The sequence below is a fragment of the Myotis myotis genome, unplaced genomic scaffold (genome assembly GCF_014108235.1).
Source record: "Myotis myotis isolate mMyoMyo1 unplaced genomic scaffold, mMyoMyo1.p scaffold_m19_p_3, whole genome shotgun sequence".
Classification (NCBI taxonomy): domain Eukaryota; kingdom Metazoa; phylum Chordata; class Mammalia; order Chiroptera; family Vespertilionidae; genus Myotis; species Myotis myotis.
The window spans coordinates 37,029,040-37,055,304 of NW_023416335.1; the positions used below are offsets into that span (position 1 = coordinate 37,029,040).

At 36.1% G+C, this 26,265-nt stretch overlaps 1 protein-coding gene across 4 annotated transcripts in view; it reads right to left on the reverse strand.

Moving 5' to 3' along the window:
* PCCA (propionyl-CoA carboxylase subunit alpha) overlaps nt 1-26,265 on the reverse strand; it is a 385,844-nt gene that overhangs the window by 126,001 nt on the left and 233,578 nt on the right. For all 4 annotated transcript variants that reach the window (XM_036297141.1, XM_036297140.1, XM_036297142.1 and 1 more), the window contains one exon: nt 24,164-24,272. In XM_036297141.1, coding sequence (XP_036153034.1) covers nt 24,164-24,272 — 109 coding nt within the window. The remainder of the gene's footprint in view (nt 1-24,163; nt 24,273-26,265) is intronic.

Genomic DNA, 26,265 nt, shown 5'->3' on the forward strand with positions numbered 1-26,265 from the left:
GAGATCAAACCTGAAACCCAGGTTCAGTGCAAGGGTCTCTGCTCTAACCACTGAGAGCAACAGCCAGGGCCCATGCATTTTTTTAAAAGTTACAACATTTTAATGATTTCTAAGTTAAACTAATTTAAATATTGTATGTTCACATTATTTATAGTTGTGAAGTAATATGTACTAAATACTAAATATGTAGTACCCAGACTCTGGCTTACGTCATAGTTGTGAAAAAGTGTTGCAGGCTATGTTTTAATTTAACCCCCTATTCCAACCAATTTCAAAAGTGTTTTCTGTGTGTTTGATTTTTTTTAAATGTTATAGTCACAAAAACTTTGAATATAATCAAATCATTTCTAGACATATGTTTAATGGAGAATAATTAATCATTAAGGTAAATATTTGGCCCACTACTTATTTCCTAAAGATGAAAAAGTGTTTTAAATACTATAAGAGTGAAAATTAAAGTGAAATATGCATAAAAAACCAGTAATAATGCATATGAAGGCCTGGAAGAGTCTTTTGGGCATTTTGAAGAAGACTGTTTCAGAACAGAGCATCACACTTGAGAGCTGGAAAGAACAGGGGAGCATACAAGAGGGAGAGAAGGGGAGAGAGAAAAGAGGGCATGGCCCAGAGAGAAGGAAAGGGAGGACAGGCCTTCTGTGCTCCAATTCCACGGGGCATTTTTTTGTTTATGTCTGTCACCCCTATTGGCCTGTGAGATTCTCAAAGACCAAGATCATGCCTTATTTTTATTTATCCCAAAGCATGCAGAGGGTAAGCCCTGTCACTCAAGGGACACAGCATGAACTACTGAAGGAGAGTGAACCTTCGTTAGGGGCAGGAGGGAGAAACAGAACAGTTGAGACTAGTTGGAAGAAATATTAATCATGCTCTGTTAACCATGATTGTTTTGTTCTGATTGAAGAAAGCACATTTTAACCTGGCTGGGAGTTGTACATCCGGGACCTGAGTATTAACCTGGAAATAAGGTCCTTATCTGAGAATTGCCTATCAACATGGAAAGATTAACAACCTTGTTGCTGAAACAATTGCTAAGGGTTGCCTACCCTTAGCAATCCCCCAGCCTGCATTGCCTATAATCTGTAACCATTTTACCCAATTTTATTCCTTTTGCATACACATTCTTACTCCTTTTGCCTACTTCCTTCCGAATATAATCTTTGTCCTTCTACCCAACATAAGCAGTTGGCTTAAAGAGGAGAGGGGGGTGCAAAGCAGACTTTCATGGATGACCTAATGTTCTCCCATACTTCTGGCATTATTGGAATAAATTCTCATGCATGATTCAACCCTGTCTCTGATTAATTGACTCAACTAGTGACAGGCAGCCCGGACCCATTTATTGTCTGATCTCACCTTGAGCTCCCAGATTACAACCTGGCTGCATGTGGACTGCGGAGATGACCTCACTAGACTTCCCTTAGTTAACCTTCAACTGGGGTTATCACCCTGACCTCTCAGGGGCATTGCAGGACAGAAATACTGGGCAACATGGCTTTCTGAAATCTTTGCAGTCCTGATAATTAGGTTACTCTCCTGCTCCAAATTGTTCCAAGACTTCCTACTTCAGCTCAGGTTAAATCTTAACTTACCTGCCATTCAAGTTCCTTAAAATAAGACCCCACTCTTTGTATCTATTTCTGATTACTCTCTGATTTGACTGAGTCAAGTGCTTAAATTGCTTCACAAACCAAACCAAGCCAAGTTAAGAGGAGCAAGAGAAATAAGCACAGAGGTTACAAACTCACTCTGGTGACTTCCAGCTTGCCATTAATCAGTTTGACCTGGAGCAAACTATTCAAGTCTCAGTTTCCTTATGTATAAAATAAAGATAATCATATTGTATGCATCAAAATGATGTATTGAGGATTAAATAATGCGTGTAAATGTTAACTTTTATTGTTATAATTAGTCCCAACTCTAGGCCTATACTCTTATTTTACCCCATAACTGAAATCCCTTTAAGGCAGTGGTTCTCAACCTTCTGGCCCTTTAAATACAGTTCCTCATGTTGTGACCCAACCATAAAATGATTTTCGTTGCTACTTCATAATTGTAGTGTTGCTACTGTTATGAATCATAATGTAAATATCTGATATGCAGGATGCTCTTAGGTGATCCCTGTGAAAGGGTCGTTCAACCGCCAAAGGGGTCACGACCCACAGGTTGAGAACCGCTGCTTTAAGGAAACTGAATTCCTCTCTCTGCTTCTCAAACAGATTTTCTAAAAGAATTTCTCTCATAAGCTGTTCCCTAATTATAGTACACACTTCAGTCATCTTCCTTGCACTTAACCTATATTATATGCTTGATATTTTCATAATTTAGTGGCCTAATGGAGGTAATTCTTTCAAGTAAATGTGGAGACACTTTTTAGTTATGATGCAACAAGCCTGTTTCCAGAGGAGTAAGGAAGTTGTTGATCTTGACATCCTGTTGGAACCCAGAAAGCATTTTCCCACAGAAAGTGATCTTACAGCTGGTGGGGAGATGGAGTTGCCTCTCTTCGGAACCTAACTACTATTTATTTTCCCATTCTTTTATTTTGACCCACATCTGTTTCGTATATGTTATAACCTTCCCAAGAGGGAACTTGCAGCACAGGCTCTTGAGTTAAAATGCTGAGGTCTCATCTCAGCCCATTCTCAGCAATGTCCCCAGGAACTCAGTCAATCCTTTTGAACCCAAATTTCCACAATTGTAAAATATGGATCAGAGCAAAGTTGGGTGGAGGGAGGGTGATAACAGAGGAAAACTGTTGTTTCTTCTCAGCACAAAACCCCTGAAGTGGCACTTTTCTAAAAATTTCTTTTAAGGTGACATGTTAGTAAAATACAGGAAAGAGGTTCCATTGTGAATGCAAAACCTTGGGCTACCAAGTAAAGATCATCAATGTGGAATCTCTTTATGAATTTGATCTTCCACAAACAAAATTTGCTAAGAGTCCTTCTGGCTTTACATTCATTTCAAAGTACTTATGTTTTTAAATAGAATGGATGGGACTGGGCATGTATGTCCCATATAAAAACCAATAAACTATAATACACTATAAATAAAAATAATAGCACATACCAACCTAAAAGGACATAGGCTCTATTTCTTTTCTTTTTTTTTTTATTCCCTCCCCTATATGTTTGTTTGTTTTTTTCTGGAAATACAGACATTTTTAATGGAAGCAAAATGGGGCAACGGCGTCACAGCCAACAGGGACTGAGCACAGGCGAGTCAAGGCCAGTGCTGTGCCCGGGTCATGGAAGCCACAGCAGCCTGGCGGCACGGAGGGGAGTGGGGCTGGCCATGGGGAGCCTGGGAGGAGCCCAGGCTGCCAGCTTCATCCCTGGGGAGAAGCGGAGGCTCTGGCCCAGCTGGTTCTGCGAAAACCTCAAGGGTGGGCACCTGGCGGCTCCGAGTGGCTCCTTAGCTTAATTACTTAATCACACCCGCGAGTAATCAATCAACTCACGAGTATTTAATCGATACCACTCCAGTGAGCCTGCGAGCCGAGTGAGCCTGCGCCAGGTGCGAGCTGGAGGTCGGCCGGGTGCGCACCCAGACTTGCTAGGGCTCTCTTACTTTATCTTTATTGTTATGTGTGTTTTAGAGGATCACTTTAAGTTGACTGGTTCTTATGAGCCTCATGAACTTGGATGTCCAAATATCTCCCCTGACTTGGGGAGTTCCCAGTTAATATGTATTTAAATAAGTGTCTGCCTCTTTCTTTCTCTCTTCTCTTTCTGAACTTGCAACAATTTGCAAATTGTTCTTTTTGTTAGTATTCCATAGATCACATAGGCTTTCTTTTTTCTTTGTTCTCTTCCAACTGGAATATTTCAAAATTTCTGTCTTCTAACTCACAGATGCTTTTTTCTGCTGGATCCATTTTGTTGTTAATGCTCTCTATTGCCACCTTTTTTAATTTTTTTATTTATTCATAGAGTTCTTAGGCTCCGGAATTTTTCTTGGATTCTTTTTTATGATTTCTATCTTTATTAAACTACTCATTTTCTTTTAGAATTTTCTTCACCTTAAGAAGAAACTGAATAGAAGTAAATGTCCATAAACTACTCATTTTTAAATGTATTGTTTTACTGATTTCATTGAATTGTCCTTTCCTTTCTTTCTTCTTCTTCTTCTTCTTCTTCTTCTTCTTCTTCTTCTTCTTCTTTTTTATAAATCTATGCCTTTATAGTCAATTAATATTTGACAAAGGAGACAAAAACATACAATGGACTAAAGATAGTCTATTATAAATGGTTCTGTTAAATTGGACAGACATGTGCAAAATAATGAAACTAAACCACCTTCTTGCACCACACAAAAGAATAAATTCAAAATAGATCAAAGACTTAAATGTTAGACTTGAAACCATAAAAAGCCTAGAAGCAAATATAGGCAGTAAAATCTCTGACATTTCTCATAACAATATTTTTTTCTGATATATCTCCCCAGGCAAGGAAAACAAAAGGAAGTATAAACAAATGAGACTATATCAAACTGAAGAGTTTTTGCACAGCAAAGGAAACCATTAACAAAGTGAAAAGACAAGCTACTTGGGTCCTCTCTCTTTGCTTCTTGGTGAGCCTGGCTAGAGGTTCATCACTCTTGTTTATCCTTTCAAAGAACCAGCTCTTGGTTTCATTGATTTTATGTATTGTTTTTTTGGTCTCTATGTCATTTATTTCTGCTCTAATCTTTATTATCTCCTTCCTTCTGCTCACTCTGGGCTTTTCTTGTTGCTCTCTTTCTAATTCTTTGAGTTGTAGAGTTAGATGATTTACTATCATTTTTTCTTGTTTTTTGAGATAGGCCTGTAGAGCTATAAACTTCCCTCTCAGGATTTCTTTCATTGTGTCCCATAGGTTTTGGATTGTTGTGTTTTTATTGTCATTAGTTTCCAGGATGTTTTTAATTTCTTCTTTGATCTCATTGGTAACCCAATCAATATTTAATAACGTGCTATTCAGTTTCCAAGTGTTTGAGTATTTGGGGTTGTTTTTATTGTAGTTTATTTCTAATATTATGCCATCGTGGTCTGAGAAGATGCTTGGTATGATTTCAATCTTCTTGAATTTGGGGAGACTTTGTTTGTGACCCAATATGTGGTCTATTTTGGAATATGTCCCATGAGCCCTTGAGAAGAATGTATATTGCGTGGCTTTGAGGTAAAGTGTTCTGAAGATGTCAATTAAGTCCATCTGATCTAGTGAGTCATTTTGGATTGCTGTTTCTTTGCCGATTGCTTGTCAAGAGGATTTATTCAGTGATGTCAGTGGTGTATTAAAGTCCCCTACTATGACTGTATTGTTGTCGATCTCTCCTTTGATATCTTCCAGGAGCTTTTTTTTTATGTAGTTGGGTGCTCCTGCATTGGGTGCATATATGTTTATCAGGGTTATATCTTCTTGTTGTATTGATCACATTAATATTATGAAGTGGCCTTCCTTATCTCTTGTTATGGCCTTCACTTTGAGGTCTATTTTGTCCGATATAAGTATTGCTACCCCAGTTTTATTTTCATTTCCATTTGCCTGAAAGATATTTTTCCATCCTTTCACTTTCAGTCTGTGTGAGTCCCTTCTAATGAGGTGGGTCTCTTGTAGACAGCAAATGTATGGGTCATGTTTTTTTAGCCATTCAGCCACTCGATGTCTTTTGGTTGGAGCATTTAGTGTGTTTACGTTTAAAGTTATTATTGAAAGGTACTTGTTTGTAGCCATTTCTATTTTTTTGTGGCTGTTTTCTTTCTGAGCTTTTTATTTCTTCTTTTTACACCAGTCCCTTTAGCATTTCTTGCATTGCTGGCTTGGTGGTGATAAACTCCCTTAGCCTATTTTTGTCTGTGAAACTTCTTATTTCCCCTTCAATTCTGAATGATAGCCTTGCTGGATAGAGTATTCTTGGATTCAGTCCTTTGCTTTGCATCACTTTGTAAATTTCTGTCCATTCTTTTCTGGCCTGATGTGTTTCTGTTGAGAAATCATTTGATAGTCTAATGGGAGATCCCTTGAATGTAACTTTCCGTCTCTCTCTTGCAGCCTTTTAGATTCTCTCTTTGTCCTGAACATTTGCCATGGTAATTATGATGTGTCTTGGTGTGGGTCTTTTCAGGTTCACCTTGTTTGGAACTCTCTGTGCTTGTGTGATTTTTTTCTTCTACACCTCTGGGAAGTTTTCTGATATTATTTCTTCTAATAGGTTTTCTAACCCTGTTCCTCTTTCTGTTGTTCTGGCACCCCTTTTATTCGTATGTTGTTTCGTTTCATGTTGTCCCATAGCTCCCTTAGGCTCTCCTCCTGTCTTTTAATTTTTTTCTCCAATTGCTGTTCAGTTTGGGTGTGTTTTGTTTCCCTGTCTTCTAATTTACTAATTCGGTCCTCCGCTTCTCCTAGTCTACTGTTGAAACTTTCAATGGTGTTTTTTATTGCAGCTATATCACTCTTCATTTCTTCTTGGTTCTTACATAATTTATTGATTTTTTCATCTGTTTCTTCTTGCTTCTTGCATAAGTTGTTGATTTTTTCCTCCATCCGGTTTATGCACTCTAGGACCCTTAATCTGAATTCTTTTTCTGTCATGTTGCATGCTTCTGTATCACTTAGCTGCTTTTCTGGCGAGTCCTCCTTTTCTTTCATTTGGGGGTTTCTTTGTCTACCCATGTTTGATCGTACGGCCATATCTAGATGTTGAGTCGTTCAGTGGCTGCTCCTTGGGTGGCAGTGGCTCCTTGGGCTGCGGTTGCTCCTTGGGCGGTTGTGGTAGCAGCTGCTCCTCAGTTGGTAGCAACTCCTCTGGTGGGTGCTGTTCACAGTTGTGGAGGCTTCTCTGGCTGGTGGGGGGAGGCTTCACACACAGCTGCTGTTCCTCAGACAGCATATGCTCTATTTCTGCAAAATTATTGAAACTATACTAACAACGATTGATAGCAATTCTACTGTTTATAATGGTAATTATTATGTAAAGTTATATTTCAAATTTCAAAAAAGAATTACATTTATCTAATAAATCCAAACTAGTCTCAGAGAAGATTTTTATAAATGACTCTGAAAAGAAGGGGAAAAACTCATGGAGCTTCATGCAGCTCTTCATGGCAATAACACACAGAAACCAGCTACCTTTCCTGAAGTATGTATCTATGAGAAAACAGCTACCAACTGATCAAAAATTTCATCTGTACAACTTATTAGTTACTTGCAAAGCTGATATAATTTAAGCTCCTACTTCAAAACACAACCTCCCCCCCAAAAAAGGGAGAAGGAATTCACATCAACAACTACTCACAAAGCAAATCAAATAATAGCTCTCACCCAGACCTGTCTACTTTGATTATCATCAACCAGCCAGAAAGAATATGCTCAATAAAACCAAATTTTTCTACATTTTATGACAAAAACTGCCAGTTGATTGTCATAAATGTTAATGCTAATGCATTTAGCTTATTGAAATATTTTAATCAAAAAAGTACTAATGCAAATACACTGTTATAACATGTCATTTTTTTAAAGCAGATTTTATGTAAACAAAACTATCAGGATCTTTAGTTAGCCGGGATTATAACCATCTCAAAACCATATTATCAGACACTCAGAAAAGCTGGTTTCAACTATGCTGTTACCTATTTAGGAGTGAAATACTGAGTTAAAACAATGTTAGTGGTCAAAGAATCATTAAGCAATCCTTCATCATAACTTTCACAGTGGGTGGTCTGTAAAATGATCAAGAATAATATGCTGCATTCCATAGCCACAGAGGTCAGCTTCTGCATACAAATCTTTGCAGGAAGAAAAAGGCCTTCAGAAAAGTGGGCCATTCATCTGAACGAAGTTCAGAGAATTTCCAGCACGGTGAAAAGCTATGTTATGCAAGCACATAGATGTATTCAGTGGGGGTAGACAGAACCAGCTCCATGGAGACTACAAAGGAGCCCTCCCATGGCTCATGAATAAGTCGAGGAAATGATCAGAAAAAAAAAGAGAGAGATGTTTAGACAGATGGCCCACTTTAAATGCCTGAGACAGGGCATAAGCAATTTTAATGAAACTTTAGATGTAGCATATGAATTGTTTCTTATTTCCTTCAGGAAAAAAAAAATAAAGAAGACAAAAATTCAGCAATTCACTGAAAAACCCACTTTTAAGCAAGTTGGGATGGAGAGTCACAAATACAAGTTTTATTAGTGCAATAAATTCATACACAATTCTTCACAGAGCCATCAGCTATCAAAATGAATATAAAAAGCACGGAATGAACAGATTAAAGGAATTTTAAACAGAAGTCTACTGCCAAACCAAACAAAAATCTAAGCCTTATTATGTGAGAACTTACAACACTCTAACATTAAAGTTTATCACTGCAGAAGAAAGATAAAAGCAGCATTTCCAGAGAACCTCTTCAAAGCTAGAAATTGTCACAGTGGAGGAATGGAATTCTGTCTGCACACAATTTAAAATGTGTACACTCAAATATGTTATGTCCTTGTAGAACAGCATATATCACAAAATAGTGTCTAGAAATAGGGAACACACCCAGGTTGGTGTCATTAGCATTACAAATTTTATGCAAATAGCAACTGAATCTAGAAATGAATAATGATGTTCTCATAACTGTACATATGTTCCTATTATGCACACCCTATTCCCTTCTTCCACCAATTAGAATTTAAGGATCTCAGTTTAAACTTTGGACACAACTGGTCAGGAAAGGCAATGTTGTACAGCCGTCACCCCCGCAGTCCTTAGTGTCTGACTGATCACTGACCACAAAAGCTATGTAACTATCCTCCCTGTGTCTCAGTTTCCTTATCAGTAAGACAAAGATAATAAAAATACCTGACATGTTGATTAAATGAGATAAAGGAATGTAATGCTTAGACTAGTGCTTGACACAAAAATGCTAAAAAAAGACTTACCATTGTTATAATTTGGTGCACTATCTGAAATATTCTATTATTTCAACCACCCTGTTTTTTAATATGAATATACAATTTACACACAGAGAAACCCACAAAATCTTAAGTTCCACCACTTACCTTTCCAGTGGAAATGCCCCCTCCCCCAAACAGTTCAACTATCAATTAGACCAGCAATTTTCAACTAGTGTGCAGCAATATATGGTGTACTGCAATAAATTTTAAAACATGCAATAACTATTTAGTCAGGGGCACTGACCTCTTTACCTTTACACTGTCAAATAAAAAAATGACAATAGCCAATACAACTATAGCTGTCCGGCGTGAATGAATCAATTTTTAAAAATATATATTTTTTATTGATATTTTTACAGAGAGGAAGGGCGAGGGATAGAGTGTTAGAAACATCGATGAGAGAGAAACATCAATTAGCTGCTTCTTGCACATTGCCTACTGGGGATGTACCCGCAACCAAGGTACATACCCTTGACTGGAATCGAACCTGGGACCCTTCAGTCTGCAGGCTGATGCTCTATCCACTGAGCCAAACCAGTTAGGGCAATGAATCAAAATTATATACATTTTTTGTCAGATCGGCAAAAAATATATTTTTTGGTGTGCCACAGAATTTTAGTAATTAGTTTATATGTACCATGAGATGAAAAAGGTTGAAAATCGCTGAATTAGACTAAAGCTTCATATAAACAGGCTCCAAAACTATGTGACTCTTATGAGTGGTGTTTTGGTTTGTGTGTTTTTTTGCCCAATATAATGGTTTTTTGTTTGTTTTTTTATAAATATATTTTTATTTATTTCAGAGAGGAAGGGAGAGGGAGAGAGTGATAGAAACATCAATGATTTGAATCACTGATCATCTCCCTCCTGCACGTCCCATGCTGGGAACCAAGCCCACGAGCCAGGCATGTGCCCTGATTGGGAATCGAACTGTGACCTCCTGGTTTATAGGTCAATGCTCAACCACTGAACAACACTGGCTGGGCCCATTATAATGTTTCTGAGGCTCATTCATATTGAATAGTCCATTCTGTTTTTATTGCTGAGTGGTACTCTATTGTACAAACACACATCAGTTCATCCTTCTGTTGAAGGCATTTAGGTTGTTCCCAGTTATGGGCTCTTATGAACATTCTTTGTACAAGTCTTTTTTTGGAGACATATATTTTCTCGTGGGTAAAAAAATAATCTAGAAAGAAAACACTAAAAAAATCTGTACTTCCACTAGCAATGGAATTTGCTCCATATCCTTGCCACCATTTGGTGTTAGTCTTTCTACGTCTAGCCAGGCTAGTGGCTGAGAAACCATATCTCATCATAGTTTACTGTGCATTTTCCTTATGACTAATAATGTTAAGCACCTCAACATTAGTGTTTATTGTCCATTTTTTTCAAGTTTTTGCCCATTTTTCATTAGGATGTTGGCCTTATTATTATTATTTATTTGGGTAAGTTATTTATTTTGGATAGAAAGCCTTTGTCAGAATTATTTATTCTGTGGCGTATTTTCTTTTAAATGTCTTACTGTTAATTTTCTTTAAAATGTCTTACCTTCAGCAGTTTTTTTCTAAATTAATGGACTTAATTTTTTAGAGAAGTTTTAGGTTTTCAGGAAAATTGAGCAAGAAGTACAGACAGCTCATATATATATATATATACATACATATATATATATATATATATATATATATATATTAGTATATAACAATATTATTAACTAAAGTCCACAGTTTATATAGGGTTCACTCTGTGCTGTACATTCTACAAGTTTGAACAAACGTATAATGACATGTATCCACCATTAAGATATCATATAGAGTAAGTTCACTGCCCTAAAAATCCCATGCTCCACCTACTCAACTTGTCCTCCCTCCCCCCACTCCCAAATCCACTGCAAACACTGATCTTTACTGTTTCCATAGTTTTGCCTTTTCAAGAATGTCACAGCTAGAATAATAAAAAATATAGCCTTTCCAGACTGGCTTCTTTCACTTATCATTATGGATTATATTTATTTCCTTAATGGTATAACTAAAGTCCAAATTTTAGAAATTAAAATTAGACATCATTATGTCTTCTAGCATGATAGAGTCTTATTTAAGAATATTTCTTCTCATAATTATAAACTATATTTATATGACTGTTCCCAATTTAGTGACATAAATAACCCTTGCAAGTAGAGCTGTAAAGAGCTTCTGGCGGGTAGAAGTAGTACACATGTGTGAACCAGTATTCTTCCCTCTTTTCTTCTCTGCCTCTGAATATAACATAAAGTTAAAATAGCACAGAGAAGTCCCAGTTCCTGTAAAAATGGCAGTTTAGGAGGGTTAGTTATTCCCAACTAACCCTCCTCCAATTATATACTCTGGAGAAGACATACAACATATACAAACTTTAAAAAATTGTAAACAGCCGAATGACATTAAACTCATATGTCACAAATTTAACCCAGGGTACAATTCAATGGGTTTTAGTATATTCACAGAATTTTGTACCTATCACTGCAAGCATTTCAAAAATATATTCATAATCCTAAAAAAGGAAACTTTGGGCCAATTAGCAGTCACTCCACATTCCCCCTCCAATTTCTGTAGCTCTGCACAACCAATAATGCATTTTCTATTTCTATAGAATTGCTTATTTCTAGACATTTCATATATATTGAAATCATAAAATTTCTGGTCTATTGTGACTTCCCACTTCACTTAGCATAATGTTTTCAAATTTCATCCATGTTCTATAAAGTATCAATACTTATTATTAATCCTCACTAGAGAATATTTTTCCATTGATTTTTTTAAAAATATGTTTTTACTGATTTCAGAGAGGAAGGAAGAGGGAGAAAGAGAGATAGAAACTTCCATGATGACAGAGAATCATGGAATGGCTGCCTCCTCCAAGTCCCCCACTGAGGATCGAGCCCACAACCGGGGCATGTACCCTTGACCAGAATTGAACCTGGGACCTTTCAGTTCGCAGGCCGAAGCTCTTTCCACTGAGCCAAACCGGCTAGGGCCCATTGATTTTAGAGAGAGTGGAAGGGAGGGGGAGAGACAGAGAGAAACAGCGATGTGAGAGAGACACATTCAGATTGGTTGCCTCCCACACACACCCGGACCAGGGGATTAAGCCTGCAACTGAGGTATGTGCCCTTGACCAGAATCGAATCCGGGGCCCTTCAGTCTAAGGGCCGATGCTCTATCCACTGAGCCAAACTGGCTATGGCTACATTTATTTTTTATTAATGAGTAAATATTCCATTCTATAAAGATACCAAGTTTTATTTAATATTATACATATCCATTAAGCATTTCATAGACCTTAGCACTGTTACCACTTTTGGCTTATTATGAAAAATGCCACTATGAATATTTGTATGCAACATTTGTGTGGACATATGATTTCACTTCCTTTAGTTATATACCTAGGAGTGGAATAGCTGGGTCATGTTGTAATGTCTTACATTTTGAGGAATTGTCAAGTTACTTACAGGTTTGCAGTACTTTACTCATAAAAATCCCTCCAGGAATGTCTGAGGACTCCAATTTCTGTATATTCTTACCAACACTGTTATTTTCTATCTTTTTTATTATAGCCATCCTGGTGGGTGTGAAGTGGTATCTCGCCATGGTTTTGAATTTTCATTTTCCTAATGACTAGTGATGTTGAGCATCTTTTCATGGACTTATTGGCTATTTGTATATCTTATTTGGAAACTTTTCTACTCATATATTTTGCCCATTTTTTTAATTGGGTGTCTTTATTATTGACTTATGAGTTCTTTATATATTCTAGACAAAAAGTCTACCAAATATATGATTTGCAAGTATTTTCTTCTTTTCTGTAGGTTGCCTTTTTACATTCCTGATATTATCTTTTATCTTTATTGTTGAAAGTATTATAGGTGTTACCTTTTTTCCCCCATTGTAAACATGTGCAGAAGCTTTTTATTTTGACATAGTCCCATTTGTTTATTTTCTCCTTAGTTTCCCTTGCTCTACGAGATGTATCAGCAAACATATTGCTACAAGAGATGTCTGAGATTTTGGTTTCAATAGTATGGAGTTTCCTCAAAAAATTAAAAATGGAACTGCCTTTTGACCCAGTGATTCCACTTCTAGGAATATATCCTAAGAAACCTGAAATGGCAATCAGAAAGAATGTATGCACCCCTATGTTCATAGCAGCATAACTTACAATAGCTAATTGTGCCAATCAGTAGATGAGTGGATAAAAATGCTGTGGCACGTTTACACCATGGAATACTATGCAGCAGTAAAAAAGAAGGATCTCTTACCCTTTGAGATGGCATGGAGGGACCTAGAGAGTATTATGCTAAGTAAAATAAGCCAGTTAGAAAAAGACAAATATAACAGGATCGCACTCATATGTGGAATCTAATGAACAAAATAAACTGATGAACAAAGTATATACAGAAACATAAAAGCATGGAACAGATTGTGGAATCTCAGAGGGAAGACGGAGGTGGATGGGTAGGTGGGTGGGGAAGAGAGCAACCAAAGAACTTGTGTGTGTGTGTGTGTGTGTGTGTGTGTCTATCTATCTATCTATCTATCTATCTATCTATCTATCTATTTCATGGGCACAGACAATAGGGTAGTGCAGGCCTGGGGCGGGGGGCGGGGGCAGGCTAAAAGAGGTCAATACTTTTAACAATAATGATTTAATTTGAAAAATAAAACATTAATGATTTAATTTAAAAAATAAATACTTTCAACGATTTAATTTAAAAAATAAAATAAAATCTTCATCTATTATCAAAGTGTCAATTTCTCCTTTTTGAAATTTCAGTTTTGGATCATATATTTGAAAACTGTAATTGGGTACATATACAGCAGGTTCTTGAATAATATTTCATTTAAGGTCATTTTGTTATAATGTTGATGAAAATAAATGATTCTCAGCTGGGGCCACTGTCTGTGTGAAGTCTGCACATTTTCCCCATGTCTGTGTGAGTTTTCTCAAAGGATTCCAGTTTCCTCCCACATCCCAAAGATGTGCACGAGGTGAATTGGTGTGTCTAAATTGTCCCAATCAGAGTGAGTGTGAGTATATATGAGCGCACCCTACAAAGGATAGGATCCTGTTCATGGTTGATTATCGTCTTGAAAACTGAGCTGCCCAAATAGACTTGCCACCCACAACCCTGAGCTGTAATAAGCCAGTTGGAAAATAATTATCTTGTTTCTTAATCTTTCCAAAATATATGTATACCTCACATTTATTTCAAAGTTTAATATTAAAAGTATATTGGGTATTTACTTAGAAATGTGCTAATGTTACTGTGACCAGAAATATGTCATAGGAATTTAACTCTTGTTTAAATCAGTCTAAGGAAAACTGGTTTTGTTATGTCATTTCAAGAATCTACCAAGACATTAAGTGAGGATTTACTGTATGTTCATAACTGTTACAGCTTTCTGACTGGTTGACACTTTTATCATTATTAAATATACCTACTTGTCTCTAGTAACAATTTTGTCATAAAAAAATTTTGTCTGACAGTAGTATTAGTAATATTAGTATAAATACAATATTTGTCTGGTAAATATTTCTATAATTTTCCTTTTAACCTATAATGTCTTTAAATCTAAACTGTAAATACTGTAGAAAGCATGTACTTTGATCTTGTTTTTTATCCGTTCTACCATATCTGTCCTAGATTAGAGTGCTTAATCTATTTACACTTAATATAATTACTCTTCAGACTGGATTTACATTTGCTGTTTTTGTTTTTCTTTCTATATGTCATTATCTTTTTGTTCTTCAACTCCCTCTATTAATGCCTTCTTTTCTTAAATAGATATTTTCTAGTGTACCATTTTAATTCACTTAGTGTTTCATTTATTATTTTGTAAAGCAACCTTCTTAGTGGTTAACCTAAGGATTACAATTAGCACCTTATCTTTAAACACTCTAGTTTGAATTAATGCTAGTTTAATTGCTTCAGAATAGCTCCATTTCCTCTGCCTTTATCTTTGTATTGTCATACAAGGAATAACTGTATATATTATATGCTTTAGATTTATAATTACTGAATTATTGTCTTTAAATTATATCAGAAAAAATATGCTACAAAACAAAAATATATTTATACTATATTTTATATTTACTAATGTAGTAATCTTTACCAGTGCTCTTTATTACCCATGCTTCTGTTTAATGTCCTTTCATTTCACCCTGAAGTACTTTCTTTCATATTTTTTTAATTGATTTTAGAGAGAAGAAGGGAGAAAGAGAGAAACATCAACGTGAGAAGAAACATCCATTGGTTGCCTCCCACACACGCCCTGACAAGGGATCAAATCAGCAACCTGGGTATGTGCCCTGACCTGAAATCAAACCAGTCATCTTTTGGTGTACATGATGACACTCCAACAAAATAAGGAAGGGCCCTTTCATATTTCTTGAGCAGTAGAATGGCTAGCAACAAATTTACTCAGGTTTTGTTTACCTGGGTACTTCTTAATGTCTACTGCAGTGGTTCTCAACCTTCCTAATGCCGCGACCCTTTAATACAGTTCCTTATGTTGTGGTGACTCCCAATTTCATTGTTACAAATTGAACATAATTAAAGCATAGTGATTAATCACAAAAACAATATGTAATTATATATGTGTTTTCCGATGGTCTTAGGTGACCCCTGTGAAAGGGTCGTTCGACCCCCAAAGGGGTCGTGACCCACAGGTTGAGAACTGCTGGTCTACTCCATTTTGAAGAGATATTTTTGCTGGATATAGAATTTTTGATTGACATTCCCTGCCCCCAACCTCTGCCCCCTGTACTTTATATATGTAACCCATTCTCTTCTGGGTTATATGCTATCTGGTAAAATGTGAAAATCTTATTGAGGATCCCTTTTACATGATGAGCTATTTTTCTCTTGCTTTTAAGATTCTTGTTTTTGACAGTTTAACTCTGATGTATGTAGGTGTGGATTTCTTTGGACTTATCCTACTTGGAGTTTTCCAAGCTTCTTCACTGTGCAAATGAATGTTTTTCATAAATTTGGAATTTTCAGCCATGATTTCTTTAACTATTCTTTCTGTTCCTTTGTCTTCTATTCTCCTTCTGGGACTCACAGCATGTATAGTTGATGCATTGATTGTTTCCTACAGGTCTCTGAGGCTCTGTACATTCTTCTTTCTGAATAAATCAACTGACATACCTTCAAATTTGCTGATTATTTTTGCTGCCAGCTCAAATCTGCTGATGAGTCCCTGTAGTATACTTTTCATTACAGGCACTGTATTTTCATCTCTGGAATTTCTATTTGCTTTTTTTCAGTCATTTCTACCTTTTTATTGCTATTTTTCTATTTTACAATACATGATTCCCATGCTGTCCTTTAATTCTTCATATCTGGTTTCCTTTAGCACTTTGCACATGTTTTTAAGAGGCCAACGTCACTGAATAATGTGCAAAATATTTGGGGCTCCTCCTGGACAGTTTCTATTTACTTTTTATCTTGTGAATGGGCCATACATTTAATATTTCTTTGCATGTCTTGTAACTTGTTATTAAAAAACTGGACATTTTAATAATGTAACAAACCTGCAAATAATATTCCTTTTCCTCACCAAGACAACAACTTCGCCTTTTCCTCTAACAATCTTCAGAGTTGATAATTATCTTTGTATGTCTTCTTACACCATTCTACCCTAAGCCTCCTAAAGGAAAGGAACTGTTTTGCCATTATTCTAAGCCCAAGCATCTTACAATACGGAGTGCTATTTGTTATTTTTGGAGTGATCTAATAACTAACTCTGTAGGTAAAAAACCGTCATCATTAAACTGTATATTCAGGAATTTACTCTACTGAAAGAAAGTGACCTTTGTAAAATAGATAGTAAGAACATTAGTCATGTAGACCAATGCTATCTAGATCCAGGACCATTAGTTTCATATGAGCACTCGAAATAAGAATTCGTCCAACACACTGTAGAAAACCAGAAATTACAAAGAACACTAAATCAAGAATCAGAGAATTGATATATCTATATATCTATATCTATATCTATATCTATATTTTAAAGTTCCAAAAAAAGGTAAAATAAAAAGATGGTTTTATAAAAATGGGCAGCTTAATTCAGAGTTTATCCTATACATTAATGTGGGATTGTATAATAGTATATTAGGATATTTAAACGACTACTATACTAATATCTTCTAAAATGATAATGCTTTCAAATAACATAGGTTACTAGTCTCTGTTGTTCCTTTTCTTATGCATTTTTTATATTTCTTAGAATATCCTAAATTCTTAAAATTTATTCACAGAACAAATTTCACTGAAACTATTATTTGGGATAAAGATGAAAAAGTACCGGTATAAATAGAAATTTAAATATACTCAATTAAAAGAATCAAGATCTAAATATATGCATTTCATTTAGTATAATCTATCATTTTAATTTAATTACTTATTTTAAGGAAAAGGTAGTACTAAATAGATAAACACAATGCCCAAATCCATCTCCTAGAAGAGACTCTCAACCACACAATAGTACATTACTTCATCTTAAATCAAAGACATAAATCATTATGGTATACACACAAATAGAGAAAAAAGCATTACACTGAAAAATCAAGTAATGTCTTTAAAAGATATAATTTTTCCACTTGCTAATTCCATTACTCTTTTAAATTTTTACTTATCTCACTGACAAATCTCTTTAAACCACCTTTAAGTCCTTTTTTGGAACAGGGCTACATATACAAATATTCTTCCACTGTCTACAGAAGATTTCCTTACACAGATCAGCTAACTTGGATTTTAATACTAATCTTTGAATTATATAAATTAATCATTTGACATTTTATTCTGAATGTGTTGATAGTGTCAATTTAGTTTTGATTCAAAAATCAAGAATTTCATTATCCTGCAAAACATATCCAGAGTTCAAAGTATTTAAGGGGGTTAAACAAAATGCAAACATTTAATGCAACATTAAGCATGTGAAATAAAAACTTGATTGCCTAAAGAAAGCATGCTATGCTGTTACCCTGGTGACAGGTTAAAAAAGGGATTGTGAGCTGAATAGCTGTATGATATGAAATTAAAATGTTTCACATTGAACAATCCAAAATGAATTGGGAAAGGTTAGAGTAGAGGAGAGAGAAATCAATTCTCCAATGGCAATGGTGAATGGGAAAGAAGTATGAATAGGATTTGCCAGTGGGGTGCAACAGCTGCCAAATATCCTGCAGCCAAAGAATTACAATAATACTGATGAAGTGTGCAAGAGCTTTTGGAGTCATTGCAGGGAACAGAGAAATTCTCTTGCAATAATGAGGCTATTTTGTCTTCCATTCAGCTCTTATCGTAGAATTAAAGAGAAATATTTTAAAATGTAATATTTAGCAAAAAATTATAAATATGACATTTCATCCACTTAATCAATATTTTCTGCTTAATCTCACATAAATTTCTAAATCATCCAGGACGGTCTAATTAAATAAATGAAAATATCATAACAGAGATACTAAAAGTAAGGCAAGCATAAAGGAAATTAACTAAATTGATGTTTTCTCCCTTTTTGCTACTTTTAGTGAATTTATTGCTCAAGTGAAAGTAGATACTTCCAGAGGCATAGTATGACTATGTATGTTTGTGAATATATGTCCTAAGTACTATTTTTCATTATATAATCCGTTATTAAAACATCAACCTAATTGTTATAATGAAGCAGCTAACTTGAGAACAAATATGAAACAAGTATAATATAAAAGTTGCGTTTTAGTGTCACAGACGGTGAAAATGTGTTAATAATGTGACATATCCTTTTAAATTCAGAGACATTTAAGTAAAAGAGCCAATATGTAACTATAAAAATACTTGCCTTTACTTGGGAATTGTTTTCATATAGCTATTTTTTGTTTCTTTTCCAATTATATCTTTCAATGATTAAAGTCATATTTTAAAACCTTAAACTTTTTCTTCTAATTGAAAACTTAAGAATGGGTAAATGAATTATAAATCTAAAACCAGGAAAGGACACTTTTTTAACAGAAAAAAAACAAAAACCCAACACACAGATAATTGCATCTGTCAGGTAAAAGTCACTAAAATATTGATTCTCCATTTTATCAGGAAGCCAGATGAGGAAAGAAAATGCAATATAAATGTAGACACAACGACTGCTATTCAAGTGAATATAATTTCCCATTATGCTACTGTGACTAAAAGAGTTAAACTGATGACAGGCTCTGTAGCCAGTCAAGATACTTGATATGTTCTACAAAGTATGAGCTCAAAGTGGTGATTACACACAGACTCCATACACCCAGAGTAATCCTCCACAAAGTGAATGCTGCATTTTTAAACCTTTCAGGCGGAAATATTTTCATCAGCATAACCGTAGCCCATAGTGAAGTGTTCCTTTTCTTGAGTCTTTAACCTCTGCTCAAATACCAAGAGAGAAATAGAAGGCTAAAGTAGAAACCAGAAAGTAAAAGTGTCTGCCTCATGCAATTCAAATAGAAGCTGAGCTGAAAAATATTTCAGGAATTGTCCAATCCAACAGTGCCATTTCTCAGAGGTGGAAACTGGAGTCAGAAGTTGAAACATTTGCACAAAGGCTTGTTCCACCTTAATACTTGGTAGTGGCACTGGGACCAAAATCCTGACTCTTGATATCTCAATGCTGGTTCCACTGCAACACATCAACCATTGTGAAATTTCAGGTGAAGGAGCCAAAAGAACCACAGAATGTATTTATTTAACATACACACATCTACTCATTTGTATGTGTTGTGTGTGTGCATGCAAATTACACAATTGGGAAAGAGAGGGAAAAGAAGAGGAGAGGGTAAAGGAAGGGAGGCAAGCAGAAAGAGAGAAGAGAATGGGTGGTGAGAGAGGGAGGAAAGGGAAGAGATGGAGTGGGAGAGGAGGTTCACGCACTCTGAGAGCACACACTCACTGTTACTGAATGCTTGTGTCCTCCCAAATTCCTATGTTGAAATATAATGCCCAAGGTTACAGTATTTAGAAAAGGGAGTTTAGGGAATAATTAGGTCACAAGGGTGGAGCACTCATGAGTGGTGCCCCTCTAAGAGGCCAGAGAGTTAGCTTGCCCTCTTTCGCCAAGTGAAGATATAAGTAGGGTTTTTGCAGCTTCCAACAGAGCCCTCACCAAAACCTGACCCTGCTGACACCTGATCTTGAACTCCAGCCTCCAGAGCTGTGAAAAGTAAACATTTGTTATTTAAGCCACCCAGTCTATGGTAATTTGTTATATGGCTCAAACTGCCTAAACAGTGGTCAGCAAACTGCGGCTCGGCAAACCACGGCTCGCGAGCCACATGCGGCTCTTTGGCCCCTTCAGTGTGGCTCTTTCACAAAATACCGGCTCTTCTACAAAATACCAACTTCTGCGCATGGGCCACGAAGTTTCAATCGCACTGTATGTGTGCGCCCGCACATGGTATTTTGTGGAAGAGCCACACTCAAGGGGCCAAAGAGCCGCATGTAGCTCGCGAGCCGCGGTTTGCCGACCACGGGCCTAAGACAAAAATTTCTTTCTTGCCATCCTTAGAATTATAAAGAAATGCTACTTTGGGGAGGAGGGGTAAGGTTGAAATATTTTATAAATAAACTTCCAAATCACAAAAATGAAACTCGTTTCATAACATACACATAAATTAATTAAAAATGGATTAAAGAGTTAAATATTGATGATTAAGATGTTTAGGGTTTTGAATACATCCTCTGGGGAATGGTGTAAAAGGTAAAGGAAGAAAAGGAAGCAAACAAGTAAAAAGAAGCCAACAAAATCTAATTATATACTATATACCTGCATCAACATTTACTTTCAAATACCTTAAAATAGATGAAAACATAAACTGCCCACATGCACCTCAGCATGGCTTTAACCCTCAGGACTGACATCTAAAAGGGAGGAAAGGCTTTAGTCTGAGCCACAACTCCTGCCAAATTCTCACACCATACAAAGTAATGCAAAACAGCCCTCTACTAGGGAAGAGAGATTTGGCCACCAGACAATCTACCACCAGGAAAGTGGCCCTGGCTCTCCCTAGAAGTGATAAACGAGTCAGATAGTTTAATAGGAAGATTAAATCATGGAATTAGAAAGTTTAACTGCCAAATCATAAGAAAGGCTGCAGGGCAATATGCATAGTTACACAACTTAAGGAAAGAAAGCAACAGATGCAGAAATACTAATGGGGAAGGAGGAAGCAGAGACACCTACCGAGGGCAGAGTGGCACTCACTGTACCTGAGAAGCTTGGGATGGCAGAGGTGGACTAGACGCAGTGGTTCTCAACCTTCCTAATGCCGCGACCCTTTAATACAGTTCCTCATGTTGTGGTGACCCCCAATTTCATTGTTACAAATTGAACATAATTAAAGCATAGTGATTAATCACAAAAACAATATGTAATTATATATGTGTTTTCCAATGGTCTTAGGGGTCGCGACCCACAGGTTGAGAACCACTGGCTAGAGTAAAGCAGAGGTGTAAAGCAAGGGCAGGGCCTAGCTTAGAAAAGTGAATCCTGACTTGTGAGCAGTATTTGGCCCTCAGGGAAATAGGCTTTTTTAAGCAAAACTAAATAAAAGATTACTGAAAGGGGCAAAATTGTTTTCCTTACTATTTTTTCCTGCAATCATTAACTGTTAGTGAAACAAATTATTATGCCAAACCACAATGCCAACAAAATAATTTTAGCTTCAAGTAACATGAAATGATTGCTTAACACAACTTTTAATGATGCATTTCTGTCAAAAGTGTTTAAGAACAGGATAGTTAAAAATAATACCATGGTAAGTCAGCATATATTTATGTAAAACCTTAATTATGCTCACCAAATTTATTTACAGTCATCATAAGAAAAATTGCTATTGTTTCTCACATTAACCTTTTTTCCTAAAATGCACTGCTATCTTTTTACTATCCAAATACTGTGGGTACGTACTATTAATGTCTTTTTCCAAGTCATAAATGATGAAAGAGTGAAACCCATAGAGAAATTGGGAAAATAAAATCAGCAGCCAAAACAAGCAACACAAAGGAAGGGCTGGAGGCCACTGGGTTTGGAAGCATAAACATTACATGAGCACACCCATGACAGAGCAATATGTAGCCACACCTGGAGGCTAACACTAGACTCGATTCCCAAGCCAATAATGAAAACATGATCCTGAAGCCAAAATGTGAGGATACAACCACCTTACATCAGCTTTGCTATCAGGGACCTCTTCTGTGAACAAGCAAAAATAAAGTCACTTTATCTACACAAGATTATACTTTGTCAAAAGATCAATATAGCCCTGGCTGGCATGGCTCAGTGATCAGAGTGTTGGCCTGCACATGGGTTCGATTTCCAGTCTCAAGAGTACGTACCTGGGTTGCAGATTTGATCCCAAGAGTGCATGAGGCAACTAATCAATGTGTCTTTCTCATATTGATGTCTCTCTCCCTCTCCTTTCTCCCCCCCCCCCCCCATCCCTCTCTTCTCTCCCATTCACTCTGGGCCCCCCCAAAAAATATGAAAAAATATCTTTGGGTGGGGATTAACAACAACAACAAAAAAGCCAGTATATTTATCTAGATGTTATAGGTCTCTGTTGTTATGGGTACCAATTTTATAATAAACTGGCATACTAAATAAATGATAAGTTCAGTAGAAAAATAAACTAACCAAAAATAAAATAATTGCTTGTATACAGGTAACATGTGCACAAGTATCTACATAACTAAGCTCTAGCCTATGTATTTTATTGGTATAATTTTTTGGAACTTCTAACGTGTAATGAGTTCATCAGTAATAGCAGGGGAGGAGGATTCTGGGATGATGGGTGAAATAGGAATAACTATTGGGTTATGGTTTGGGGCACTGACTGTATACAGATGTAATTCTGTGACATCAACATCCACACCCAGGCAACCACTGATCTTTGTCTTTACACTTTTGCCTTTCCTAGAAATTTCAAATAAATGAAATCACATGTAGTCTTCTTTAGCTGATTTCTTTTTCTTAGCATGATTTTATTTTTAGATTTATGTATGTTGATGCATGTATAACATACTTCATTCTTTTTTATTGTTAACCAGTATTCTATTGCATGGTTATACATTTATTTAACCACTCACTTAATGTAAATTATTCCAATGGTGTGTGGTAGTATAGTATTGGGGTTCTAACTGGGATTCATCTAATGATTGATGATGTTGGACATCTTTTCATGAACTTACTTGCCATTGATATAAATTCTTTAATAAAGAATCTAGGCCAAAATCTTTTAATTGGGTTGTTTGGCTTACCATTGAATCGTAACAATTATTTACATATTATATAGTCAAGTCCTTTATTAGATAACTGAATACATTCTGCCATTTGCTATCTTGTTTTATAATTTTCTTGGTGGTGTCTTCTGAAGGGCAAAGAGAGAGATAGAAACATCAACGATGAGAGAGAATCATTGATCGGCTGCCTCCTGCACACCCCATACTGGGGATGAAGCCAGCAATCCGGGCATGTGCCCTGACCAGGAATTGAACCGTGACCTCCTGGTTCATAGGTTGAGCTGAACCACTGAGAACACTGGCTGGGCTCATATTTATATTTTTGAAATTACTAAGATTTATCCTAAATTTTATTACTATAACACTTCTCAAAACTTTTATCAAGATTAACAAAGATGCCTTAGCCAGTTTGACTCAGTGGATAGAGCGTCAGCTCTCACCTGGTCAAGGGTATATACCTGGGTTGCAGATTTGATCCCGTGAGTGCAGGAGGCAACCAATCGATGTGTCTCTCTCACATCAATGTTTCTCTCTCTGTGTCTCTACCCCTCCCTTCCACTTGCTCTAAAAATCAATGGAAAAATATCTTTGGGTGAGGATTAACAAAACAAACAGAAAAGATTAACAAAGTAATAAAACAGAAATAATAAATACAAATTACTTGAACAGTCTTCCTGTAACTTTTCAGAGTATTTTCTTACCTCTAATAAAGTCCAAATTAAAGGGGCAACCATCATTTTTCTTTTTGAATTTAAAAAATTCATTTGAACTGAACTGAAGCAATTTTTAAGCACTATAACTTTATTATACTTCAAACACTCATAAGAACGTCTAGAATTGAGATTAGTTAGATCTTTTATTAGTAATTTCCTGTCTTTTAGATAATTAATATTTTTCTGTTCATGTCTTCTGTTTTAAATGATCTAACGTACCTTGAATTTTCAGGTTCTTGAAAATGTTGTGCTCTTAATTGGGATGCCACAAACAATGATGATGCTATTGCCAATAACTGGTTTCTCTCACTCTCTGTTAACTTGTGTCCTGAGGGAAATCAATCAAGCAATCAATCAAATACATAATGTCAACATCTATGCTTCTATCTTTTAGAATTATGAATCATTCAAACAAGTATACTATCCAGCATCTCTTATGGAGCTAGTATTATTCCAGACATTGGAGCCTGCAGGGGAAATGGGAGGGAGCAATATTATTCAAATGAGACAAAAAATCCTGCTAACTAGAAGTTTATAGTCTAATTTCTAAAAGAAAGAAAAAAGGAATATTAAGCAGGTACAGAACAAAACAATTACAAATAAAAAACCATACTCAGATCTCTAGGAAAACCATACTTAAGGCTCTTCACATCTGCTTCTCCTTATCACTCCTCATCCCAAATTTAACGTCTAAGTAGAGGATAAAGGAAAGTAGAAAAGGAGTGTGGCTGGTCAGGACACTGGGTAGGGCATGTTTGCAGTGTGAAGGATTAACGGAAATAAAGGTGTGATCCTCTTGCATGCAGTCAGGGTTTGAATCCCAACCAACCAGCCCACCAATCTCTCTCCTTCCCCTCTTCAGGTCCTAGCATAATAGAGTGGACCTGGGGACAGTGGTCTAGCCTAACAAGGCTTAGGAAGGCTCCCTGGTCTGGCTGAGTCTTGTGCAGCAGGGAAATCTGCTCTATTTGCACAATTCCTCAAAAAGTGTGGGAGTCAAGGCAGGATTCTATATTCCAGGGTCTGCAGGTTAAAATGTCCCTTCCAAGTTTCATTTCACCACAATTTCTAACACTATTATTTGCCACAGTACTATACACAGATAGTAGAGTATTAAATGGTACAGTGTAGGCAATTTGAATGCTGAATCATCAACAAGATGCTACTTGTAAAATTCATAAAAGAAAAAACACTCGGATAGTTATTTAAATTCATTTGAAAGAAATGAGGCAATTCAAACATTATGTTTAAAAAATCATTTAAAATAGCAATGACTAAAAGTATTCACCATTAGAACGCAGATACTTTCCAGATCTGCAGCACAATTTTCTATGGGGAGGAGCTTCATGAAACTGAAGGGCGGGGAAAGCCCCAGCATGCAGCATCCTCATTGTAAATGCTCTCTCCTGGGGTAATTTCAAACTATCAACATTACATCAAAAAGGATGGATTAGGAGATGTGCACAGTAGTTCTCTCAAGGCGTTTGGCAGCCCTGGAGCCTATGGAATAGAGTCCTTGGAAAGGTGTTTCAACAGTCTAAATGCTACCTTGTCCTTGAAGCCAGCTTTGATTCCGTAAATCAGAATTGGTTTCTTTTGCCTCTACTAAGATACTTTGCTTATATCTTTACTTAGCACTTATTTTAGTCTATCCTGTAATTAGTTCTTTACATGTTTATTGTTTATTTCTCTTGTGATATAAGCTCAAGAGCACGAAAAATGTATTATTTGTCTTTGAATTTCTTCTAGAGCTTACATCTATTATTTGTTGAAATAATTTTAATGACTGGATCTTTAAAGGCCACACTTCAGTCCATATATCATAGTACCACTCTTAAAGGTAAAGAAATCCTTGACTAAATTCAGTTGGGGGCCGGGGGGAGGAGAAGTATAATTAAAGGTATTTTTCTTATATTGAATCAAATGTCTATAAAAATTTTGCAACTTTTCAGGTGATTTTGATCATTTCTTTTGATGAGGCTGGCGATTTCAGTGTAGTAATGCAGCCGAGAAATAAATCCAAAATGTTCACTACAGGACAACAGAAATTATAGGTCTTAAAATACTTTCTCATTTTTTCTTTATTTCAGAATCAAAATACCTTCATCCCCATTTCCATTTATTTTTTTAATCAAAGGAAAATAGCTTTGCAACAATAGAATAAAATAAGTTGACATGAAGAACAAATTCTTGTGTATCCTATTTTTAGAACTTACAATCATTTCAAAGTTCAATCTAGGAACCTTTAGGAACACTGTCCTAGTCTACAAATAAACTTGGGATAGTAAACACCTATCATAAAAAATTTCTATGCAGTTATA